The sequence below is a fragment of the Arvicola amphibius genome, chromosome 10 (genome assembly GCF_903992535.2).
Source record: "Arvicola amphibius chromosome 10, mArvAmp1.2, whole genome shotgun sequence".
NCBI lineage: Eukaryota > Metazoa > Chordata > Mammalia > Rodentia > Cricetidae > Arvicola > Arvicola amphibius.
The window spans coordinates 80,200,240-80,226,961 of NC_052056.1; the positions used below are offsets into that span (position 1 = coordinate 80,200,240).

Below are 26,722 nucleotides of genomic sequence, written 5' to 3' on the forward strand. Positions count from 1 at the left end.
CTCCAGGCTCTAATTACAATTCTCTAAAGCAAACAAAGAGCCTGGAGGCTACAATGCTGGTCCCAACATCACAGAACAAATAGGGAAACTGAGGCCAAAAGAGGGAAAGTCCACCTTACCAAAGCCCTCAAAGGTCCAATGTGTTGTGGAGGCTGCAAAGTGCTCCTCACATCCATCTGCATCCACACCGCACAGGGACTAGGGCCTTCCTCCCTTCTGGAACAGGCAGGACCACAAAGACCTTCCTGCCATACTGCAGGCAGCCACCAGAGGGCAGTGGCAATGCATTCAAGGGCCACAGTGACTTATACAAATCACCACCTTGTGTCCGATTTGATGTCCCCAGAGAAATTAGAAATTTGGGGGTTTGTATAGAAAGCTCTGCTTTTTTTTTCTTTTTTTGGTTTTTCGAGACAGGATTTCTCTGCAGCTTTTTTAGAGCCTGTCCTGGAACTAGCTCTTGTAGACCAGGCTGGCCTCGAACTCAGAGATCCGCCTGCCTCTGCCTCCCGAGTGCTGGGATTAAAGGCGTGCGCCACCACCGCCCGGCAATGAAAGGAATGTTGATAGTTACTGAACAAATCTTTTTTAATAGCTTATTTATTTTTATTTTGTATATATTCATTTTTTTGCCTGCATATCTGTATGAAGGCATTGGAACCCCCTGAAATGGGTTTACAGATAGTTATGAGTTGCCATGTGGGTGCTGGGAATTAAACCTGTGTCCTCTGGAAGTGCAGCCACTGCTCTTAACTGCTGAACAAATCTTAACAGGAGATCAGATAGGATGGACCCATGACCCGGTTACCGGAAAAGGGTGAAGCTGGATGTGTACAATAGGAAAAAAAAAAACTTTGAAGAAAAAAAACCGGATTCTAGTGTGAACAGAGATGCTTCCTGGTGACTCATGCCTGAAATCTCCACAATCACCAAGCTGAGGCAGGAGGATTGCTGTAAGTTCCAGGTCGGCCTAGGCTACCAAGTAAAGCCTTATCTCAAAAATAAATAAATAAATAAAAATAAAAAATAACACAAAACAAAGCAAGAAGGCAGCCAGGGCTCCAGAGTAACCATCCTGGCTGGAGTGAGAATAATCCGGAGCCTGTGGCTTGCAGACTATTGAGACAGTGGACCCCAAGGAAAAGCTGAAGCCTAGCACGCAGGGAGACTCATCTCCTGCAGAGCTGAGGGGTGGCTCTGAGGGTAAGCACCTGTGCAACTGTGAGGACCTGAGTTTGAAACCAAACCACCCACAGGAAGTCAGCTGTGGGGATGCACCGCGGTAATCTTGGCTCTCCCGTGATGAGATGGCCTGGGAAGTGACAGGCCAGTTAACCTCAAACAACAGGGCAAGCCAAGGGCCTGGTACCCTATCCTAGACATACCCCACAAGTGGGAAACTTCCCCATAAACATGACAGGGCCTCAGAAGGAGGCATAACGAATTCCCTAGGCGACAGCAGGGCAGGGACAGGCCTGAGGAACATGACATCATCAGAGGGGGAGGGCACAGTTGGGGGGGAACCAATGGAGGGGGTGAGTAATACAGCCAGGTAGGGCAACTCCAGGAGGGGCTGGGGGTCATCACTGGTTCTGAACCACAAAGACAGTTGCCAGCCAGGTTCTGAGTGGACTGGCGTGTGGCATGAAGTGGTTTGGACTCTGCCCTGGGCAAGTGTTTGTGCTATGGGGAGTGAGGAGGCCCAGAAGCCACTTAAGTAAGAGCTGATATGGATTCAGGAAAGCAGTGGGTTTTTCTCCTTCAGGCCCGGTCACAGCAACGCTATGCTAATGAGCACCGGGCCTGTCTGAGATGAGCACCAACCAACCACTTCTCTTCCACCCGGAAGCCAAAGGTGGCAGGGCCTGAGTTCCATCCCCAGAACCCATGTAAAAAAATCTGGTCATTGTGGCATGCACTTGTAACCCCAGTATGGGAACGGGGAGACAGGAGAGTCCCTGGGGCTCAGTTGTTGAGCTCCAAACGCTATTCACAGGCTTTGTCTCAGAGGACAAGGTAGAGGAGTGGGGGTGACAGTTCCGTGGTTAGGTGCACTGGCTGCTCTTGCAGAGGACTGGGGTTTGATTCCCAGCACCCACTAGGCAGTTCCCAGCCATCTCTAACTCTAGTTCCAGGACAGCTGACTCCCTCTTCTGACCTCTGTGGGTACTGCATGCACATGGTGCACAGACACGCGCGCAGGTGAAACATCCATACACATAAAATAAAACAAATTTTTAGAGCACCCTCCTAGGTCATAGCCCAGAGTTGATGGCACTTGCTGCAGATGCCATTGTCATAATTGGGTTGGGGACAAACTCAGGGCCCATGGGCATAGTCGGCAGAGCAGGTGGATTTGTATGGGGACCACCTGGGGAAGGTTCTGCAAGCCATGCACCTGGATCCGCTGTGTCCTCTTATGCATGGTCTCCATGTCATTGTTGAGCTCGGTAACATAGGTGAAGCGGGCAAAGTTCTTTTCCTCCTTGGCCAAGAAGTCCTCGGTGAGCTGGTTTAGGTCCCCATTTTCCGTCAGCTTCAGCAGCCGCAGGTGTGCCACCTCGTAGCTCTCGAAGCTCTCGCCCTTGCTTTTCTTCCCATGCTTCTTGGACTTCACAACTGGAAAGGGGTGGGAGAGAAAAGGACCACAGGAGGTGTGGAAAAGGACCCAGGCTCCCTGTTCTCATCACTGTCTTGGGGAGGGGGTGAGGCAATTCTGCTCGTGAGCCCCATCAGAAATTCCTAAGGGGGCTAGGAAAGCTGGTGAAGTATTTGCTGCGCAAACTCAAGGACCTAAGTTCAAACCCCAGAACGGGTACCAAGCTGAGTGCAGTGATGTTTGCCTGTAGTCCCAGCCTGGGGAGGTGGGCACAGGTGGGTTTCCTGGGGCCCGGTGGCTAGCCGGCAGAGCCAGTGCACTCCAGGTTCATTGAGAGACTCAAGAACCAAGGTATGCCTGGAGAGATGGCTCAGCAGTTATGAGCACCGCCTGCTCTAGAGGACCCAAGTTCAGGTGTCAGGATGTAAGTTCAATTCCCCAGAACCCATCCTGGGGTTTACAACTGCTTATGGCTCTGATTCTAAGGGATCTAACAACTTTTTCTGTCCTCAGACAGCACCCCCACACCTGTGGCATACAGTTACAGATATAAAAAAGATAAGGTCTTTTTTTGAGACAGGATCTGAAGCCATTGATCAACAAAGGTGTGATGAAAGTTCAGTTACCCAGAACCCATGTTAAAAATGTGAAGTCCTAGCCATGTGGTGGTGGCTCACGCCTTTAATCCCAGCACTTGGGAGTCAGAGGCGGGCGGATCTCTGTGAGTTCGAGGCCAGCCTGGTCTACAAGAGCAAGTTCCAAGACAGGCTCTAAAATTACAGCAAAACCCTGTCTCAAACAACAACAACAACAAAAAAAAAAAAGTGAAGTCCTAATGAAGGTTCCACCGAGATTTCCCCTACTTGGTAACCCACAGTGCCAATCGGGAGGTAAACCGGCCGGCGGATTCACCCCGTCTGTCTGTCTGTTTGTCCATTATTGTTCGTTGATTTTGAAGCCATTTGTACGTACAAGCGCTCTGAAGACCACCTGAGAGAGGGAACTAACGAGTTCCAGACTCCTCACTGGCCACCCTGGAAGACGTTCTGGGGGCCCGATTTTTCGATGTCCGATTTGTTTCTGAGAGTGAACAGGCCACTCTACTAGAGAGCAGGGGAGACATAGTCTCGCCTTCTCCTTCTGAACATTTGCTTTCGGTTTTACGCCGACATGTGCTGCGCGGCTTCTGGCCTGCTGTCTGTCTGTCTGTCTTGTCTGTATAGTTTTTGTTTTGATCTATTTGGAAAAAAAAAACCCAATATGGGACAAAATCTAACCACCCCCTTAAGTTTGACTCTAGGACACTGGAAATTTGTCCAGTTCTGGGCCGATGGCCAGGGGGTGGATGTCAAGAAGAAGAAATGGCAGCTCCTTTGTACCTCCGAATGGCGGACTCTTAATTCTGCCTGGCCAAGGGATGGTACCTTTAACTTGGATATTATCTTGCAGATGAAGGAGCGGGTCTTCAGCTCAGGATCCCAAGGATGCCTGGACCAGATTCCCTACATCATCACCTGGGAATCTCTGGCTCAGGACCCACCCGCTTGGGTTTCCCCTTTTGTCTCCCCACAGCCCTCTGCTCCTCAACCTCCTTCCTCCTCCACCCCTTTGCAACCAACCCCCAGTCCCTATGCCTCCCTCAAACCCCAACCTGCCCACCTTTATCCTGTTCTGGAGAAACCTATGTCCAAGCCCACAACCCCCAAGCCGGTCCTCGCTCCCTCGGAGGGACCACTTATAGACCTCCTAACAGAGGACCCCCACCATATCAGCCCCCACCAGCCCCGGTCGGGGACGAGGAAGGACATCATTAATACAAGGTCGACGAACCGGGAGGCAAGACCCCTCCAGACAGCACCACCATGGCCGGGGCAACAGGAGGGGAATCCCCTCCAAGTTGCCACCTTTAGGGGGCGTCATGAGCCCAGAGAACCTGTCTCCCAAGCCTTCCCCCTGTAACAGAGAGGAAATGGCCAGATTCAATATTGGCCATTCTCTGTTTCCAATTTGTACAATTGGAAGACCCATAACCCGTCCTTTTTGAAGAACCCCGTTGCCCTCATGGCCCTAATAGAGTCTATTCTCATAACCCATCAACCCACTTGGGATGATTGCCAACAACTCTTGCAGGCTCTACTGACCTCGGAGGAAAAACAGCGCATTTTCCTCAAGGCACACAGAATGTTCCAGGGGCCAACAGGGCCCCAACCCAGCTCTCCAATGAGGTTGATGCTGCCTTCCCTCTCAATCACCCGGATTAGGACTTTAACACCAATACAGGTAGGGAGTGTCTCTGTCTCTATTGTCAGCTTCTCATTGTGGGCCTCCGAGGCGTCGGGTGCCAACCTACCAATTTGGCCCAGGTAAGAGCAGTCACACAGGGTTCAGAAGAAATGCCAGCCACCTTCCTAGAGTGGCTGATGGAAGCCTACCGTATGTACACCCCCTATAATCCAATGAGTCCAGACCAATGGGGCAATGTTTCCATGGCTTTCATTTGGCAGTCTGCTCCAGACATTAGAAATAAGCTACAGAGGCTGGAAGGACTGCAGGATTACACCCTTCAGGACCTCATGAAAGAGGCAGAAAAGATATTTAATGAGAGGGAGACTCCAGAAGAAAAAGAAGAAAGTTTACGTAGGCTACAGGAAGAAAGGGAAGATAGACTCAAAAAGGAAATAGAAGATAGAGAAGACAAGAGGAAAAAGAGATGAACTAGGGAATTAAGCAAGATCTTGGCCACTGTAGCTAACCAGACTAAGCCAGAAGCAGGGAGATCAGATAGGATGGGAGACAGAAGGGGGCCACGGGTAGACAAGGACCAATGTGCCTACTGTAAAGAGAAAGGACATTGGGTCAAAGACTGTCCTAAGAGATCCAAAAATCCCAGGAAGCCACCAGCCCAATTGCTGGCCTTAGATGAAGACTAGGCCAGTCAGGGCCAGGAGCCCCCCACCAGCCCCGGATAACCCTGTAAGTAGGGGGGCAACTAGTCACCTTCCTAATAGACACCAGAGTCCAACATTCAGTCCTAACTAGAGCAGACGACCCATTGAGCAGCCGAACAACTTGGGTCCAATTGGCCACGGGAGGGAAACAATACGGTTGGACCACTGAAAGGATGCTTACCCATGCTCTTGGCGATGGGTAAGGTGACCCATTCCTTCCTCCGTGTACCTGACTGTTCCTATCCCCTGCAGGGGAGGGACCGGCTTACAAAAATGAGGGCACAATTCATTTTGAAAAAGAAGGGGCCACAATATCCAGACCAAAATGTGAGCCCCTCCATATATTAACATTGAGACTTGAAGATGAATATAAACTGTTTGAAAAATCAACCCCGGGAAATATGGAGGCACATTGGATTGAGGATTATCCCCAGGCATGGGCGGAGACAGGGGGCATGGGGCTAGCCTCTCAGCAGCCCCCATTGATGATACCCCTGAAGGCCACTGCCACCCCAGTCTCCATCAAGCAATATCCCATGTCCCAGGAGGCATACCAGGGTATCAAACACCACATCAAGAGATTCTTAGACCAGGGAATATTAAACCCCTGCTGGTCTCCATGGAATACCCCTCTACTCCCTGTGAAAAAGCCTGGCACTGGAGATTACCGTCCAGTGCAGGACCTAAGGGAAGTTAACAAATGGGTAGAGGACATACACCCGACAGTGCCCAACCCGTATAACTTGCTAAGCACATTGCCTCCAACCCACTCTTGGTATACCATCTTAGATTTGAAGATGCATTCTTTTGCCAAGGCTGAGCCCCTAAAGCCAGCCCTTGTTTGCCTTTGAATGGAAGGACCCAGAAGAGGGAATCTCGGGACAACTGACTTGGACCAGGCTACCCCAGGGCTTCAAGAACAGCGCTACCCTATTAGATGAGGCCCTCCATCAAGATCTGGCTGCCTTCTGGAAATAACACCTGGACCTGATCTTGCTCCAATATGTGGATGACCTGCTCCTGGCGGCCACGACCAAGGAGGGATGCATGCAAGATGAGCCCTCCTACAGACCTTGGGTGAATTGGGCTATTAGGCCTCAGTCAAAAAGGCCCAAATATGTAGGACCAAAGTGATTTACTTGGGCTATCAGTTAGAGAACGGACAGAGTTGGTTCACGGAAGCCAGAAAAGAGATTATTGCTCTCATTCCGTGCCCTAAAAATGCCAGGCAACTCCAAGAATTCCTAGGTACTGCGGGATTCAGCAGACTTTGGGTTCCAGGCTTCGCAGAAATTGCAGCCCCCTTGTATCCCCTAACCAAAAATGAAGCCCTTTTCGATTGGGCTGAGGAACATCAGCGGGCCTTTGATACCATTAAAAGGTCCTTGCTTTCTGCCCCAGCCCTGGGACTGCCAGATATTACCAAGCCTTTTGAACTTTTTATAGACAAAATCAAGGGTTTGCAAAGGGGGTCCTCACTCAAAAACTGGGGCCCTGGAGGAAGCCTATACCCTACCTCTCCAAGAAACTGGATTCGGTGGTCTCAGGATGGCCCCCTTGTTTGAGGATGATAGCTGCCATAGCTATGCTCATAAAGGATGCTGGAAAACTGACCTTGGGACAGCCCCTCACCATTTTCACCCCTCATGCGGTTGAGTCACTCATTCGCCAGCCACCAAACCGCTGGCTCTCCAATGCCCGAATGACTCATTATCAGTCACTCCTGCTGGATGCAGACAGGGTCCGTTTCAGCCCAGCAGTCATCCTGAATCCTGCCACGTTGCTCCCCACTCTGGAGGGTTCAACCCTCATGACTGCCAACGAATCCTTGCGGAAATGCATGGAACCTGGCTGGACCTGACGAACCAACCACTGAAAGGGGTTGACTTGACTTGGTACACCGATGGAAGCTGTTAGCTGCTCAATGGAGAAAAAAAGGCCAAAGCAGCAATAGTGGATGGAAAGCAGGTAATCTGGGCCAGCGCCCTGCCACCCGGAACTTCAGTTTAGCGGGCGGAGCTCATCGCGCTCATCCAAGCCCTACGACTGGCAGAAGGTAAGGCACTCAATGTCTATACCGATAGCTGCTATGCTTTTGCCACGGCTCATGTTCATGGGAAAATATATCGGAGGAGGGGTCTTCTAACCTCAGAAGGAAAGTACATTAAAAACAAGGCTGAAATCTTGGCCCTGCTTAAAGCCTTATTTCTCCCTAAGAGATTAAGCATTATACATTGTCCTGTACATCAGAAAGGGGAGACTGAGACAATTAAAGAAAACCGCCTGGCAGATGAAACAGCCAAGCAGGCAGCCCTAGGCCCTCAGCTCTTGTCGGTAACAGTATTTACTGAACAGGAAGGCCTGGAAAGAGACCTGGACTCAATTGACTCTACCAATGAAGATCTGGATATAGTCCAGAAATTGGGGACAGACAACGATGGATGTTCCAAGGAAAGACTGTAATGCCTGTACAGGTAGCCAGAGAGCTCATTTCCTGCTTGCATAAATTGACCCACCTGAGCACCAAAAAGATGAACATCCTGCTCAGCAGACAGGAAATGGGTAGCTATATACCCAAGAAAGCGACCCTGGTACAACAAATCATCAACAATTGCAAAACCTGTGGCCAAGTGAATGCTGGCAAAACAAACAGGCTGCCTGGACTCAGACTCAGGGGGCATAGGCCTGGGATCCATTGGAAAATAGATTTTCCTGAAGTTAAGCTTGGCATGTATGGTTATCAGTATCTGCTAGTTTTTATAGACACCTTTTCAGGATGGGTTGAAGCCTTCCCTACCAAAAAGGAAACTGCACAGACCATTGTCAAGAAGCTCTTGGAAGAAATCTTCCCACAGTATGGACTACCCAGGGTACTTGGGACTGATAATGGTCCTGCTTTGTCTCCCAGGTAAGTCGGTTAGTGGCCAAGTTACTGGGGATCGATGGAAATTGCATTGTGCCTATAGACCCCAGAGCTCAGGACAGGTAGAAAGAATGAATAGAATAATTAAGGAGGTTTTAACTAAATTAACGCTCGAGATCAGTGCTAGGGACTGGGTACAGCTCCTACCCCTGGCATTGTATCGAGCCAGGATACAGCTCCTACCCCTGGCATTGTATCGAGCCAGGTACAGCTCCTACCCCTGGCCCACATTTTGAAATCTTATATGGAGGCCCACCTCCAGCTATAGCCTTTTTTGATTCTGATATTGCTAATTATGCAACCTCCCCCACTTTGCAGGCTCACTTGCAAGCCCTCCAGCTGGCACAGCAGGAGATCTGGAAGCCCTTAGGGGCAGCTTACAAGGATTCAGACCAGTATCCTGTCATCCCACACCCCTTCAAAATAGTCAATAGCGTTTGGGTCCGACGCCATCAGACCAAGACTTTGGAGCCTCGGTGGAAGGGACGATACACCATACACGGTTCTCCTCACGACCCCAACGGCCCTAAAGGTAGATGGAGTTGCTGCCTGGATCCATGCCTTGCACATTAAAGCAGACCAACCAGAGCATTTCGCTGGCACCCCAGACCCAAAATCCTCATGGAAACTTCAATGCTCTCAACCCCCCCCCAAAAGATAAGACTTGTTCACTCTTAATTGCAACCTCTATATATCTGACCTTTTTGCTCCTATTGACTGGTCTCTTGGTTGAGGCTAGTGAGAGTCCCCATCTCACTCGAAATCTAACCTGGCAGGTCATATCTCAGACAGGTGACATAATTTGGTCCATAACTGGAGTGCACACTCCTAATACCTGGTGGCCCAGCCTGCATCCTGATCTATGTAAGCTGATCTCCAAATTAGACTCCTGGGATCTCCCAACTGGAAAAATCAAAGGAAAAACTCCCCCCAGGGCTGACATAGGATGTAGAGACCCATTAGCTAAATATAACCTTCAAACAGATCCATTTTATGTATGCCCCAGGGATGGTCGAGATCGGGGGGCTGGCTAATAAATGTGGTGTATCTGAGGACTTTTACTGTCTTGTGAGACCACAGGGGATGCATATTGGAAACCTTCCTCATCATGGGACCTAATTACAGTTAAAAGAAATAACTCTAATAATTCAAATTTTACCATTTGTTTTACCCAGGCCAGCCAGAAGGACATTGAATGGGGAACAGGCCATACCTGGGGACTTAGATTCTATATAACTAGATGGGACAAAGGGTTGACCTTTCAAATTAGATTAGAGTCACAATCATTAAATGTTCAAGCGATAGAGCCTAATAGTGTCCTCCCTCACCAGGGAGGACTACTCACAAAGATGGGTATTGCCCCCAATATCACCAAGAACCAGTTGTTTGATCTAATCAAGGGAGCTTTCTCAGCTTTAAATAACACTCAGCCCAACAGAACTGAGAACTGTTGGCTTTGTTTGGTGTCCAGCCAGCCTTACTAGGAAGGAATTGCCATCTTTAGTAATTTCACCAGCCACACCAGCCCTCCATCTAGCTGCACCAGCATGTTGCCCCACCAGTTGATATTACCCCAAGTAGAGGGCCAAGATACCTGCCTAGAGAAAGTGCCATCCACACACCAGAAATTGTGCAAATCGACCCATGAGGTCCACAAAGGCAATTATTATCTTCAGGCCCCTAATGGAATTTATTGGGCATGTAACACTGGGCTGACTCCCTGCAACTCTGCACAAATTTTAAATGTGTCTTCTGATTATTGTGTCATGGTCCAAGTCTTACCCCATGTTACGTATCATACATCTGAAAATATTCTGGCTCTTACTGAGGGAAAACCTAGGAACAAAAGGGAGCCTATCACCATGACATTGGCCATCCTTCTTGGCATTGGTGGCATAGCAGCTGGTATTGGGACAGGGACTGCAGCTATGGTACAGAGTAATCAAATGATCCATTTGCAGGCAGCCATAGCTGCAGACCTAGAAGCCCTAGAAAAATCAGTAACAGCCTTAGAAAAATCCATCACCTCCTTATTGGAAGTAGTACTGCAGAACAGAAGGGGGTTAGATTTCTATTTCCCAAAGAAGGAGGGCTATGTGCTGCGCTGAAAGAAGAATGCTGTTTCTATGCAGACCACACCGGAGTGGTCAGGGAATCCATGGCCAAACTTAGAGAGAGGCTTGCCCAAAGAAAGAATTATTTTGAGTCACAACAAGGATGGTTTGAAGGATGGTTTAATATTTCACCCTGGTTAGCTATGCTAATATCCACCTTGACTGGACCCCTAATCATATTATTGCTTATTTTGACTTTTGGCCCCTGCATCCTAAACAGGTTAGTACAGTCTATGAAGGACAGATTATCGTAATACAAACTAAGGTTCTGGCCCAGCAATATCAAATGCTGAGACAAACAGATTTGGAGTCTAATCTAGCTAAGGATCAGGACCAATGGATATAAAGATTTAACTCATGATTTTAAAAAAGAGAGAATTAAAGACCCCAACCCTAGTCTCCAACTTAAGATGTTTTTATGATTAACTAGGCCAGGTCAAAACAGGATATCTGTAGGCAACAGAAGCAGCCACGAGACCGGTTGTTTTTACCTGCCAAAGAGGTAAAAACACCCAGTCCCTTGTTTAATCCATATGTTGATTTGCATTGACCAATGATGTTGCTGTTGCTATGCTTCCCTGTTATGTAACCCTGAGACCCTATAAATGCTTGCTGAGAAAATGCTCAGGGTGCTCAGTCTCACTGGAGTATTGAGTCACCCATTGGCGCCTTCAACAATAAAGAATCCTCTTGCTGATTGCATCCATTGGCGTGGCTTATTGAGTCTGGGGGATCCTTCCCTGGTCCCTAGAAATTTGGGTCTTTCATTAACTGTCCTAAAACTCACTCTGTAGACCAGGCAGGCCTCAAACTCATATCTATGTGCCTGCCTCTGTCTCCCAAGTGCTAGGATTAAAAGTGTGCACCACCATGCCCAAAACAGAAGAAGAGTAACTTAAAAATAAAATGATATAAAGAATCTAAGAGGGCTGGAGAGAAGGCTCAGAGGTTAAGAGCACTGACTACTCTTCTAGAGGTCCTGAGTTCAATTCCCAGCAACCACATGGTGGCTCACAGAAATCTGTAATGAGATCTGGTGCCCTCTTCTGGCCAGCAAGCATACAGACACAGAACACTGTATACATAATAAATAAATAAATCTTTTTTTTTTTTTTTTTTTGGTTTTTCGAGACAGGGTTTCTCTGCAGCTTTTTTAGAGCCTGTCCTGGAACTAGCTCTTGTAGACCAGGCTGGCCTCAAACTCACAGAGATCCGCCTGCCTCTGCCTCCCGAGTGCTGGGATTAAAGGCGTGCACCACCACCGCCCGGCTTATAAATAAATAAATCTTTAAAAAAAAAAAGAATGCAAGAGCCAGGTGGACAGTGGTGGCACACGCCTTTAATCCCAGCACTCGGGAGGCAGAAGCAGGTGGATCTCTGTGAGTTTAAGGCCAGCCTGGTCTACGATCTACAAGTGCTAGTTCCATGACAGGCTCCAAAGCTACAGGAACCCTGTTTCAAGAAAAAAGGAAAAAAATCCAATCCAAGAGCCAGTCAGGCATGGCAGTGTGTGCCTTTACTCCTAGCACTCAGGAGTAAAGGTATGCACACATCCATCCCTACACATACACACAAATAAACCAAAATAATATGAATAAAGCACTACCAAGTGCCCAACATGGAGGCAGGCTCTGCTGTTAGGGAATTCCTGAGACAGGTGGATGAGAAGACCTCCCTGTAGAGGTGACCTGTGAGCAGGATGGAGGTTAAGGAAGGTCAAGAAAGGCCTCTGGGGCAGGGAATTCTCAGGAAGGCTTGTTGACTGGCTGACCCAGAGAATTCTGAGCCTTGCTCAGCCTGCAGCAGCCCAGGCTCCCCTGAACCCAAGTCTTCTGTCTCTTTGGTATGGCTTCTCCATGGCAATCTGATGGAACCTTCTAGATCTTTCTCAGTACTTCTGGCCTGCTATGACTGTCCTGGGATGAGGCTGAAGCTTGTCACTTTAAACATGGTCCTCCTCTTCCTCAGCAGACCATGTCACCACACGCCCATGTCTTCTCCAGGTTCCGTGCTGCACTGGGGTACAGCTCTGTTCCTGATTCATCTATGAAGTTTCGTGTGTTCCGGCCCTGTGCACCTTTCCTGATAGCCGTGAGCCTTCGTCCTTGTCCAGCCACACATCACCCCACTCACGCCTCAGGGCCTCTGCACACGTCTCAGCTGCTCTCGGCTTCCCCTATGGTCCCCGAAGCACTCTTGGGTCACTCACGTCTCTGCCAACACGTCACCTCCCTGAATGGTCCACCCAAACCACCATAGATAAAGCAGTCTCAGGCTCTGTCAATTACTCCACTTCATGAGAAACCAGGTCAAACCTGAGTGTGATTTGCCATCTCTGACAGCCCCTGTCGCCTCTTAGAGGAAAAGACAGGTGGGTTGAATTGCAGATGCTGAAGGGACAGATGTGGGGGCAGCCATCTGAAACGCAGGCCCATGGGAGTGCCTCGGCTTGCTCTCCCGTCTCCGTGTCTCAGGCTAATCTGTCCCCACCTCCATATCTTGACCTTGCTGGTCTCTCAGCCTGGATGCCTGGCTCTCACATTAACAGCTTCTTTTCATCATTTGGTCTGAAAGATCCATGCCTTGCTTTCCTCAGCCGTCTGTCCCACGATGGTTACACTGTGCCCGCTGCCCCATTGTGACTCTTTCCTATCTCCATCTTTTGCTTTCTTTCGGATAAGAGTCTGCTGTGACTTAAGGTGTCTGTACTCATCTAGGTTGACATCTATTTCCCCTTTGTCTTAGTGTCTAGAATGTAAGCCCTACGGCACTGATGGCAAATATTGTCACGTTCAGTGCTCTATCTTGTCCTAAGCAAGGAGCCTATTTCAGGGTAAGTGACCAGTAGATCTGTTGGGTGAGAGGACCCGATTGGACAGTCAGATAAATGACAAAATCCACAGTTCACGATGGTGAGACCATGGGAAAAGGTCACTTGGAGAGCAGTTTGGAGCAGAACACGGGAAACTTCCCATGGAAGTGTCTAGAACAGAAGTGATGGGGATGACAGTACCGAGGCAGTGGTAAGAGGGAGGTGAGGGTACGTTGAGCATCCAGAGGACCACCTGGGCTGGCAGTGAGAATGAAGAGGTGCAGGTGGCTTTCCTGACTTATATATGGCTGTGAGGTCTTGAGGCTGCTCCCAGGATTAAGACTGAAAACAGAGGATTTATCTGGGATGGAATTTTGAATCTGCTTAGTTACTGTGAACACGTAAGTTCACTCTGAACTGCAGGATCCTTTTCCGAAGCTGGGGTACTGCAGGAATGCCTACTTCTTGGTATAATCCTGAGGGTCATATAGAAACCACACATGCCAGACAGCTATAGTAGAGGCTTACACAAACTAGCTGTAACTAGATGGGTAGGTGACGGGTGGAATGGTAGATAAAGGATGGAAGTGCGGATAAAGGTGGTTGATGGGTGGAAGACAGGTAGATGTGAATGGTGACAAGAAGGGTGAGCGGAGAGTAGATGAAAGGAAGACCAAATGTTGAAAGGAAGGAAGGAAGGAAGAAGGAAGGAAGGAAGGAAGGAAGGAAGGAAGGAAGGAAGGAAGGAAGGAAAAAGAAAAATCTGTGGTCCTTGATTTATTTTAGGGAGTAAGACATACACAAGATTTTTCAAAAACACTTGCAGCGACACAGTCCCAAGTGATAAGGCAGGAAAAGGCAGGGAAAAGAGAACACAAGTAAGAGGATGGGTGTGGCCAGGAAGAACATACTTAGTGTGTACTAGGCCCTGGGCTCAGTCCCTAAAACCTAAAAATACAAAGATCAAATATACCTTCGGGGCAGCTTCCCCTAGTTTTCACCCCCTTTGTGTCTTTTCCCTTTGATCATTTTGCTTTTTTTTTAACTTATTGAGCTTTTTCTGTAAGAACTTGGCATTTTTTGTTTGTTTGTTAGTTTATAGTATATATAGTATTCTGCCTGCATGTATGACTGCAGGCCAGAAGAGGGCACCAGAACTTTTTACAGATGGTTGTGAGTCACCATGTGAGTTCTGGGAATTGAACTCAGGACCTCTGGAAGATCAGGCAGTGCTCTTAACCTCTGAGCCATCTCTCCAGCACCAATCATTTTGCTTTTTTTTACCATCTCACATAGTATATTCCAGCCATGAGTATGACCATGTGCTGTGTCCTGACAAGACCCCAGGAAAGTCATCAAACCTAGACAGAGTCGCCAGGTGGTGGTGGCACACACCTTTAATTCCAACACTCAGGGAGGCAAAGGCAGGTGGATCTCTGTGAATTTGAGACCAGCCTGGTCTACAAAGTGAATTCCAGGGCAGCCAGAGCTACACAAAGAAACATGTCTCAAAAAACAAAACAAAACAAAAACCTAGCCAGGGTTTAGTAGTCCCCTGATCCTCATGTGTCCCCTAAACTAAACTACAGCCTCAGGGTGAAAAGACATTTGCAGGTTGCAACTGGCAGACAAAACACAGGCAAGCGGTTGCACGGGAATCACAGGCCAACTCCCCTTTCAAAAATCAAAATAAGTCCTTACTGCAGCTAAGAAACAAACAGCTATCAGTAGAAGTGTATCCCCAATACTGCATGGCGCAAACTTATCCTAAAAGGGTAAGTTTCATTGTTAACCTGAGATTTAAGTTTAACCAGGTAGCTGTATTTTTATTGTCTATGATTGGTGCTCTACTATGAGAGAGAGAGAGAGAGAGAGAGAGAGAGAGAGAGAGAGAGAGAGAGAGAGAGAGAGAGAGAGAGAGAGAGAGAGGGAGGGAGAGAGAGGGGGGGAGGGACGGAGGGATGGAGGGACGGAGGGAGGGACGGAGGGAGAGGGAGACTGTGGCTGTACCTTCCTCCTTCTTGGCCTGCTCCTCGAATTCACTGCGGTCGTTGAGTTTGACAAGCAGGAAAGACTTGAGTTTGGTCTCATGTGCATATAGACGCTCCAGCTCTCGGATCTCCAGGTTGTACTGAGAGATGTCCTTCTGCTGGCGGTCCTTCATGGCAGCCATCCGAGCCATGGCTTCCACCCTGTGTGGAGATGGCAGATGGGGCTTAGTCCCAGACAACTGCACACTCGCCCAGAGGCCACGGGTTTGTTTGAAGTTCTTTGCAATTTTTTTCTGGCGGTGGGGACCAAACTCAGGACTCTATCAGAGCTCTGAGTCTAGACTACCCCCAGGAAGTAATTTTCCTGTCACCCTCTTTACTGTTAGCAACAGCTGCAATCACCACCACTATCACCACCATTATAATCAATATAAACACCAACACTACCACTATCATTACCATCACCACCATTGCCACCATCATGCCCATCACTACCATCATCACCATCATCCTCCTCACTACCATTATCCCCATCCCCATCCTCCCCATCACCATCATCATCCCCATCCCCATCATCATCCCCATCACTATCATCACCACCATCCCCATAATTCCCATCCCCATCCTCCCCATCACCACCATCATCACCATCATCCCCATCCCCATCCTCCCCATCACCACCATCATCCCTATCATCCCCATCCCCATCCTCCCCATCATCTCCATCATCCCCATCCTCATCATCCCCATCACCATCATCATCACCACCATCATCCCCATCATCCCCATCACCCCCATCTTCATCATCCCCATCCCCATCACCACCATCATCCCCATTATCCCCATCACCACCATCCTCCTCACCACCATCATCCTCACCACCATCATCATCACCACCATCATCACCATCATCCTCCTCACCACCATCATCCCCATCATCCCCATCACCACCATCATCCCTATCATCCCCATCCCCATCATCACCATCACCACCATCATCAACATCATCACCATCATCACCATCACCACCATCATCACCATCATCCCCATCATCCCCATCATCACCATCACCACCATCATCCCCATCATCACCATCACCACCATCATCAACATCATCCCCATCATCACCATCACCACCATCATCCCCATCATCACCATCACCACCATCATCACCATCACCACCATCATCCCCATTATCACCATCATTCCCATCATTCCCATCACCACCATCACCACCATCCTCCTCCTCACCACCATTGTTGCCACTTATCCCTTGCGTGCATGGATTAGTTTCTGATCTCTGCCACCTACATAGATCCCACAACAATGCAGAAGTGATGGAGGGAGGAATCTTCCCCAGACTCTAAGGCAACAGCTCTCCAGAGCCACATTCTCTGCCAGGAAAGACTTAGATGGATAAAGACTCCCCTCAAACCAGGACCAGGGACCATGTAGGGGACAGAGAGCAGGAGTCATAGATCCCCCATCTGCACTGTCCTGCATGGGCTCCCATTTGTTCTGACAAAGGGGAGACACTAATTCCTCATGCTGTGGGGAAAAGATGGAAGCATCAAGGTACACGACACCCTGCTGGGTGCACGGTCAGTGTCCGAGTTGCTGCTGTTGTGAGCTGTGGCCCTGGCCCTCAAGAGGATGGAATGGGTGCTGAGTTGGGAGCTGGGCCTTCCCTGGCACCTCTGCTCATAGGCCTGGGCAGACTGCTCGATGGCCACATTCATGGTCTTCTTCTGTGTCTGAAGACGCCGTTGAAGCTGCTGGTAGACATGGTCATAGGCGGCCTTCTCAAAGAGGAGATCCTCAATCTCCTTCCGGAGCTGGGCGTTGGAGGTCAGCATCTTGTCAAAGTGGACAGTGACCTGTGGGGAGGTTGTGCTTCAAACCGGGTCTCATACAAATATGCTTTGGACTGGGTGGTCCTGGGAGAACATCAAGGCCCTGCTGCTGCCCACTGAGTGCCAGTAGCACACAGCCCAGCCCAACTATAATGATGTGTCCCCTTCATCCCTTTGGAGGCAAAGTCAACTCTGATTAAGAGCAGCTAATTCTAAGTTGAGGAGATTTGAGAATTTAAAAACTCCAGGGATCTTGATCAAATCAATCTTTAGAAGACATTTGGAAAAAAATAAAAAATGCTGGGCATGATGGGACACTTGGGAGGCAGAGTCAGGCAGATCTTGGTGAGTGTAAGACCAGCCTGGTCTACATAGTGATCTACAGCCAGGGCTATGTAGAGAGACCCTGTCTCAAAAAAAAAATAACAAACAAAACAAGACAAAAAATGTTTGGGGTCTGGTTAAAAAAAATATCACTACAGATAAGTTTTGAGAACTATTAACAAAATGTTGATTCTGGAAGGTGCAATGTTGGTGCTGTGGTTGTAAAAGAAGACCAATGTTTAGCTAACACAGAAGGATTTGGGACTAAATGTCTGAATGCCTTTCCTTAAATTACCTTAAATTAGGACAGTTATTATTTTTAATATTTATTTATTTATTATGGATACAATATTCTGTCTATGTGTGTATCTGCAGGCCAGAAGAGGGCACCGGACCTCATTACAGATGGTTGTGAGCCACCATGTGGTTGCCGGGAATTGAACTCAGGACCTTTGGAAGAGCAGGCAATGCTCTTAACCACTGAGCCATCTCTCCGGCCCCAACAGTTATTATTTTTAAAGTACTTCAAGGCGGGAAAGACTTACAGACAGAGAGAGCCACACACTCACATCACAAGTCAACGTGCCAGGCATGTGACATCATCCTAGCTCCCATTACCTTCCACAGCCGAGTAAATGGCTCTTAGGGCTTTGAAACACTTTTTAAAAGTTGACATTGGTTACACAGCTCATGAGAGTGTGGACCAGTCTTGCTATGGGAGGAGGAGAAATTAAAGAAATTTCAAATAAACCAACTGGGTACAGTGGCACACGACTTTGATCCCAGCACTCAGTAGGTGAAGGCAGGAGGACTGGAAGTTCAGCCATAGAGTGAATTACAGGCCAGCCTGCACTATAGTAGAAAGAATGCAAGAAAAAGAGATGAAAGAGGAAAAAGAAAAACATTAAATACAATTGGGCATGGTGGTATTCCTAGCACTCAGGCAAGAGGATAGCCATGAGTGATTGCCAAGCTGGTCTACATAGCAAGTTCCAGACCAGCTAGGACTACAGTGTGAAACTGTCCAAAAAAGTGTCAGCTGGGTGTGGTGGCACACAGCTTTAATCCCAGCACTCAGGAGGCAGAGTCAAGTGGATCTCTGTGAGTTCGAGGCCAGCCTGGTCTACAGAGCGAGTTCCAGGACAGACAGAGACACACAGAGAAACCCTGTCTTGAAAAAAAGTGTTCTAGTTTGCTTTTCTGTTGCTTTTCTATAATACTGACTGAAACTAATTTCGGAGGAGAGTTTATCTTGCTTACAGCTCACAGTTCATCCCTGATCGAGGTCAAGACAGTTCAGACAGTTTGAAGCAGCAGCCATGGAGGAAGCTGCTTACTGCCTTGCTCCATCCACATGGCTTGCTCAACCCACTTCTCTATACAGCTCAGGTCCACTTTCCCGCCATTCAGTATGGGCTGGGCCCTCCTATATCTATTAGCAACCAAGAAAATGCCCCACAGGCCAATCTGATGGAGGCAATTCCTGAGTAAGGCTCCCTCTCCCCAGGAGCGTCAAGTTGGCATCTGAAGCCAACTGTGACAGCTCCAACAGAACCAGTGAGATGGCTCAGCAGGTAAAGTGGCCCTGGATTGCCACCAAGCCCAGGGACCTGAGTTTGATTCCTGGACCCACATGGTGGAAGCTGAGAACTGACTCCTGCAGACTATCCTCTGACCTCTCCTTAACGCCCCCACGCATACATGTAATTTTAAAACCAGTGGCATGCAGTTTTTACCTATATTCTTCCCCTTTTAATAAATTAACATATTTGCCGAGTGGTGGTGGCTCACGCCTTTAATCCCAGCACTTGGGAGGCAGAGGCAGGTGGATCTCTGTGAGTTTGAGGCCAGCCTGGTCTACAGAGTAAGTTTCAGGACAGCTAGGGCTGTTACACAGAGGAACCCTGTTAATATTCAGGCATCTGTACTGATCTGCCCTTAGAGTCCTGACAGGATGCATCCTCAGCTGCAGCCACTAAGAGAGAGCATCTCCTGTGCACATTCGTTACGTTCCCTTTTAAAAGGTGGACTTTGCCACCTTCTGTCTCTTCTTTCTCCTTCGCTTCTCCTCTCTCTTTCTCTCTTTCTCCCTCTCTTCCTCTTCCACCACTCCTGTTCCCAGGAACCAGACTCTGCCCCACTCTCTGCCCCCTTCTCTCTCTTCTTCCAATGAACTCCCACATGAGTCCTATTGCATGGTGTGACTTCTCTTGGCGGTGTGACTTCTCTTGGAGGCATTTTTAAAATGGCAACAAACCCTGTCTCAAAAAAAATCAAAGATACATACACACATACACACAATTTCACTTGGGAGGGGTAGGTATGGATGCAAAATTCTTCCATGGATGGTGATGAACTAGAAAGAAAGATTGCTAATAGTAAAAGATTTGGAGAGGTTCTCCAAGTGTTCCTGAGAATCCTTCTAAAAGGCCCAAAACTGAGGCAAGTGGAGCTAGACAATCTGCTCTTAGAATTTAAGGAGGCACATACGGCCAGGTAGCCACCCTGCATTCTACAAGCCTCAAAGTGCGTGAAAGCCTCCTTCAACTTTGCACTGTGTACTCTATGTTTCTCTTTCACTAGCCCAGTCCTGGATTTCTGTAGAGGTTTTTTTTTTACTATTTTAAAAGATTTACTGTATTGCTCATGTTTATGTGAGTACTTGCATGTACATGTACAGCCTGAGTGCAGGTACCTGAGACGGCCAGAAGAGGGCACCAGAGTTACAAGCTGTTGTGAACGAGGAAACTAATCTGGGTTCTCTTCTGAGCCCAGGCATGGGGGTGCACACCTTTAATCCCAGCACTGGGAAGGCAGAGTTAGGCATTCTGTGAGTTCCAGAACAGTCAAGGCTACATAGAGAGACTCTGTCTCAATTAATTAATCAAAAAGTAGGGGTCTGGAGGAATGGCTCAGCAGTTAAGAACACTGGCTGCTCTTCCCAAGGACCAGAATTCAATTATCATCACCTATGGCACCTCACAACTGTCTGTAACTCCAGCTCCAGGGTACCTGACACCCTCACACTGACATGTGCACAGGCAAAACACTAGTCAATGTTCATAAGAATAAATAAATTATTTCAAAATAATAAATAATTTGTAGCACCTGGACCAAGCCATCCTTTAAGGTCTTACTTCCACCTCTGAACTTTTCAACTCGGTTAGGGTGACTTTACCAACTCCATCATAAGCACTATGGAACTGGAGGTCACTTACAAAAATGTCACTGCAAACTAAGGCCACCAATCAGAAAACATGACTTTTTCCACATTTATATTAGGTTTATGTCCTAATGTTTGTTGCACAGGCCTGTGCCTCCTGCCAGGGGAGGAGGCGTGTCTTCACCTTCCTGGTGGCCTTGGGGATATGATAGGTAAGGGAGGGTGAGTGGGAGCTGCAGTGGTGGGAGTACCCTCAGTCCACCTCTTTCTTTTTTTTTTTTTTAAATATTTATTTATTATGTATACAATATTCTGTCTGCATGTATGCCTGCAGGCCAGAAGAGGGCACCAGACCTCATTACAGATGGTTGTGAGCCACCATGTGGTTGCCGGGAATTGAACTCAGGACCTTTGGAAGAACAGGCAATGCTCTTAACCGCTGAGCCATCTCTCCAGCCCAGTCCACCTCTTTCAAGCACCACGCAAGCCTATGTTCCACTGCTGGCTCAGCGGTCAAGCTTCATTTCTGGAAGTATAAAGGAGTGGGGGTGGGGATGAGGATGGGGATGGGGTGAGGGGGGATGAGGGATGGGGATGAGGGGTGAAGTGAGGGTTGGGGTGAGGGTGGGATTGAGAGGTTGTGTGAAGGTGGGGTGAGGGTGGGGATGAAGGCTGGGGTGAGGGTAGAGTAAGGATGGGGATGAGGGGTGGGATGGAGTAGGGATGATGGTGGGAATGAGGGGTAGGGTGAGGATGAGGGAGAGTGGAGTGGAGTGGGGGTCAGGGGTCAGTGGGGTGGGAATGAGTGGTAGGTGAGGTGGGAATGAGGGGTGGGTGGGGTGGGGATGAGGGGTGAGTGCTGAGTCTACAGAGGGCAGCCCCTCACCTACCAGATTCAGTCGGGTCTCCAGAATATGGATCTGTTTCTGCAGCTTCCGGGGGTTATTGGCCTCTTGTGTCTTCAAGAAGATTTGTCTCTGGTTGTTGATCTTCCTCTCCATCTGAACAATCTGAAAGAGAGAGGGGAGCGCTGAGCTGCATCAGCATCTGTCCACCCCCACAGAGTGACATTCACACAGGAAAAGGGGCTAAAGCAAAAGGGAGATTGACTTCATCCAATAGACAGAGCTCTACTCTGGCTTTCCTACCCCCACTCCATTCAATTATTCTCACCCATTCCGGGGGAAAAATAATGACTCTTGGCTCTGAGTGTGAATTTTCCTACTAGTGAACAAAAAATTTCCATCTCCTCAGCCCTGACAGCATAGTTTCTAGAGGAAACTGTGCGGTCTCTGGCTGCATCAATCACACCAAGGGCTGCAAACTACAGCCCTTTAAAATTGGCCCACAGCTTATTGCTACAAATAAAGATTTATTAGAAAGGTCAATCATTTCTGTACTGCCTGTGGCCACTGCCTTGGTGCTATGCCGCTGGAGCTTAGTTTCGCAGAGGCACTGTGGCTTGGAAAACCCAGATGTGTGGCCTGTGACCATTTTAGATGTTGGACCAGAGTGTTCATTTATCAAAATGCATTTGAATTTCGTGTCATTTTTGTTACTTTAGAGTCTTATTCAGGTACCATATCGGTTTAAAATAAATAAAGGACTAGAAACATAGTTCAGTGATAGAGGGCTTGCCTATCGTGCACAAGGTTCCATCCCCAAGGAACTAGCAGAGGGACTGAAGATTGGTTCCCAGCACTCACATGAGTTTTCTCAATAATTCAGTTCTAGGGATCCAACACCTCCTAGACTCCACGGGCACTGCCTTCCCATGCACATATTCTCACACAGACGCAGACATATATACATAATTAAAAATAAAATAAAGGAGCTGGAGAGATGGCTCAGGGGTTAAGAGCACTGGCTGTTCTTCCAGAGGTCATGAGTTCAATTCCCAGCAACCACATGGTGGCTCACAACCATCTGTAACGAGATCTGGTACCCTCTTCTGGTGTGCAGGCACAACACTCAAATCTTTAAATAAAATAAAATAAAATCTTATAAAAAATAAGAGTAAGGGTAGCTGAGTATGACGGCATGCTTTAAACTTGAAAAGCAGAGGCAGGTGGATCTCTGACTTCAAGGCCAGCCTGAACTACAGAGTGAATTCTAGGCTAGCCAGGGCTATAAATATATCCCTCAAAAATAAATAAATACAAATAAATTATAAAGTTATATACTTCTAACACACAAACTCAGTAAGTAGTAAATTCCCTTTCCTACAAGGAATGATTGGGACACAGACAGACCTAGCCAATGACGCCATCCAGGAGGATCACACTAATGATGTGTAGTGTTGAGTGACGATTTTGAGGCAACGAATCATGCTCAGAATGGCATGTGTATACCATGGCCCACTTGAGACCTTCTTAAAGGCTTTTCTCCTGCGGTAACACCTAGCAATGTCCCAGAGAGATGCTGTCCAGATCTTAGTGCCAGGACAAAAAGACTGATGCATAGGGTGAAGGAGGGAGAAACTAGCATCATTCAAAACCAACGGTGATCTTTGTTACAGCACCAAAACCTAGCCTGTGTTGGTCGATGCTAAGGATGCTGAGGTTGGACTTGTAGGGTTGATGGAGCTGAGCTCCCATGCTATGGTCCACTCTGCCTAGAGCATCATGGGTATGTTGTCCTTGTCCCCTTTTGCTCAGTCTCCCAGGAAAGCCTCACCTTGTCATCCAGCTCTCCCAGCAGCACCTTCATGGAGGTGATAAGTGCCTCGTAGTCCCCCTTGGTCTGCAGTAGGAAGCGCAGCTCCATGAAGTTCTTCTGGTTCAGGTCTAGGTTCTTGGGAGACTTCACAAGGCTCAGGAGCAGGGTGGTCTCTGCCTGCTGAGCTTTCAGATTCTCGATTTCCTTACTGAGGGGAAGCATCTCTGATTTAACCCAGCAGCCCCTAAATGCCTTCACAGAACCCACAGGATTCCTTACCCCAAAGGAGCCTGGGGAAAGGCCTGGGTCCCAGTGAGAGCAGAAAGCTTCAGGGCTGGGGCTTGGGTCCACATCTGAAACCCCATGTCCCTGACCCTCGTCATTTCCATCTCTCCTCTCCACCTTCCTGGAGGGATACATGCTTCTAGGGGTGGCTGCCCTGTCAGAACCTTTCACGGAGGAGCTTGGGAGATGGCTTAGCAGCTGCTAAAAAGTTCCCTGTGTATGAGGACTTGAAGTCCACCCAAGCACTCATGCAAAGTCAGCTGTTGGAAGTGGAGGCAGGAGGATCCCTCCTCATCAGGGGCTATAAGCCAATGAGAGACACAGTCTCAAAAAAAAAAAAAAAAAAAAAAAAAAAAAAAAAACAAAACAAGAATGGGCCAGGCATGATGGCATACACTCTTAATCCCAGCACTGGGGAGGCAGAGGCAGGGCACCTCTGAGTTTGAGGTCAGCCTGGTCTACAGACTGAGTTCCAGGAGTGCCTGGACTACACTGAAAAAAAAAACCTGTCTTGAATAAACAAACAAACAAACAAAAACCCAGCAACCAATTGATCATGGTCAGAGACGAAATCAATGGGACAGTCTACAAAGACAATAACAAGGTTGCCCTGGCCGGGCGATGGTGGTGCACACCTTTGATCCCAGCACTCGGGAGGCAGAGGCAGGCGGATCTCTGTGAGTTCAATGCCAGCCTGGTCTACAAGAGCTAGTTCCAGGACAGGCTCCAAAGCTACAGAGAAACCCTGTCTCGAAAAAACAAAAACAAACAAACAAGGTTGTCCTGTCCCTGCACTGTCAGGAGACTAGTGAACCCTTGACCCACTTCCGGTGTGCACCAAAACCCAAATGCTTCATTTTTTTAACCCACTACCGTTTCAGAGACCATGTGTGACCGGTGAATCTAGAAGTTGGTCTTTTCCAAGGCTGCTGGGCCTTTCCACCCCTCAGCTCCCTCCTGGAGGCGGACCTTGTTAAGGTGGAAGGAAAACAGCAGCAGCTGAGTTCCTCATGGAGGACAGTGGTTACAAGGAAAAGCAACAGGCTGATGGGCAGGGCTGGACTGGGTGAAAGGGAGCCAGAGCCCTAGAGTGTAGGGGGCTCTCAGAGTCAGAGCTTGCCCATGCTTTCCTGTTAAATCTTGAGACAGTCTCCCTATGTAGCCCTGGCTGGCTTCAAATTCAGAGGTCCACCTGCATCTGCCTCCCAAGTGTTGGGATTAAAGGTGTGCACCACCATACACCGAAATTTCTTATTTATCCTGTCATTTTTATCTATATGGGAGTGGGTGACAAGGGACGCCTGTAGCGGAAGAGAGCTGGAGTTCCAGGTGGCAGGAAGACAGATGTGGGTGCTGGGGACCGAACTCAGATGTTCTCCGAGAGCAACAAGTGCTCTTAATTGCTGAGCTTCTTTTTTCAACATGTATTTATTTGTCCACGATATATGAACATGTGCGTGGGTGTTAGCATGCCGCGTTGTGCGTATGCAGGTCAGAAAACAACGTGCGAGTCTAATCTTGTGGCTCTCTGGGATCTAATTCAAGCCATTAGGCTTGGAGTCAGGCTGTGCCATCTCCCCAGCCTGAGACATTTCCTCTGGTTCTATATAATAAACACTTTTCCAACAGATGGCAGTAAAGTGCTCTGGAACAAACACTTCTTTTAAGAACTGACAGGGATATCTCCTAGGGACCAGTCTCTCATAGAGTAAACGGATCCAGGGGAAATGAAAGATCTCCGCTCCCTCCTCTGAACTCCAAGCACGCAGACAGTAAGGGTGGATGGAGGCTTGTTTCTGGCCTTGCAGAAGGGGCTTCACAACCGCGTCTCCCCAATTGCAAAAGGCTGGGCCCTGCCCAGGCAGCTTGGCAACCTCCCACGAGGCACCAGCCAGAGAATGGCCACGCCCCGTCATTGCCACAGCTGGTTGGACAGGAGTAGACCCCTAAACCAATCAGTCCCCTCCCCGCCCACCTCACCCCCGCCCCGTGCTGGATGGGTTACTAGATGAGGGTGTGTTTGCGAGGCACAGGGTGGAGCAGAGGGTCAGGGGCCTGGCTGAGGGTCACCTGTCCCTCAGAGCCCCCCAAAACCCTGGATCCTGCTCACTGGGTGCCCTCCTATGAAGCTCTAGGGCGTAGGATAAAAGATCCCCGGCCCCCAGGTGGGTTCAGGGTGCTCCCTGCCCCCGCTGTGCCCTAGGCCCACCCGGGGACACCCCTCTTACTACTGGTTGGCAATCATGCGCTGGTTGCGGAAGTTGGAGGACTTCCTGCTCTCCACCATCTTGCGGAACTGCTGCCTCAGTTTCCTCAGCTCCGCCTCTGCCAGCTGCTCTTTGACCTTCTCGGAAAGCTCCGGAGAGCTCAAAGAGCCCTTCCTCCTGTGTTTCTTTACATGGGCGAAATGGAGAGAGAGGAGGCCCAGGTGATCAGAGAAGCCCTCAGGTGGCTCCCAGGAGAGGGGGTAACCCACTCCAGGGTGATGTCATCTGCTTGTCTGTCACAGGGGAGACCCACCCAGGGCTGCCAGGTGACAGTCGAACTTGCTGTGGAGGTGCCTTGCTGAGTTGAGAAGGTGTTCTTTAGGGTCCTGAGTTCAAATCCTACTCTGCTGTGAGCCTGAGAAAGTCCTGAACTCCAGCCTCCCGTCTATGCAGTTGATGCCCAGAGATGGGGTGTTGGGTAGGGTGAGATGGTACATGAAGGGATAGCGAGTAGCCAGCGGTCATCACCTACCAGTGGCATTGAGACAGATCTGAGCTTCCTTTCTGCTTAGACACTGGATCCTGGAGGCCACAGCCAGCAAGCCCACCCCTCTCTCTCTTGTTCTCTTTCTCTGTCTCTCTGCAACATCCTGCCCAGAGGGAAAGGAGGAAAAAAGGAAGAGGGCCGCTCCTTCTGGCAGTGAGGACCCATGGGCCTCTCCTCCTTCTCACGGTCCCCTCTCCCGCCCACAGCTTGGCATACAAAGGGGACATGGCAGATGGTGCTGGGTGTGACTAGAGCCTCTTCCCCCAGAGCCAAGCGTGCCTGGAACTTCTTCCTCTCC

General features: G+C 48.8%; 1 protein-coding gene across 2 annotated transcripts in view; it reads right to left on the reverse strand.

Annotated features, from left to right (window-relative positions):
* Positions 1-26,092, reverse strand: part of Ccdc63 (coiled-coil domain containing 63) — a 34,861-nt gene extending 8,769 nt beyond the window's left edge. For both annotated transcript variants that reach the window (XM_038346385.1, XM_038346383.1), the window contains exons 1-6: positions 25,899-26,092; positions 23,404-23,593; positions 21,618-21,737; positions 17,083-17,264; positions 15,407-15,588; positions 2,399-2,619 (exon numbers count right to left, since the gene is read on the reverse strand). In XM_038346385.1, the coding sequence (XP_038202313.1) occupies positions 2,399-2,619; positions 15,407-15,588; positions 17,083-17,264; positions 21,618-21,737; positions 23,404-23,593; positions 25,899-25,957 (954 nt within the window). In that variant the 5' untranslated portion in view covers positions 25,958-26,092. The remainder of the gene's footprint in view (positions 1-2,398; positions 2,620-15,406; positions 15,589-17,082; positions 17,265-21,617; positions 21,738-23,403; positions 23,594-25,898) is intronic.
* Between the last annotated feature and the right edge of the window lie 630 nt (positions 26,093-26,722).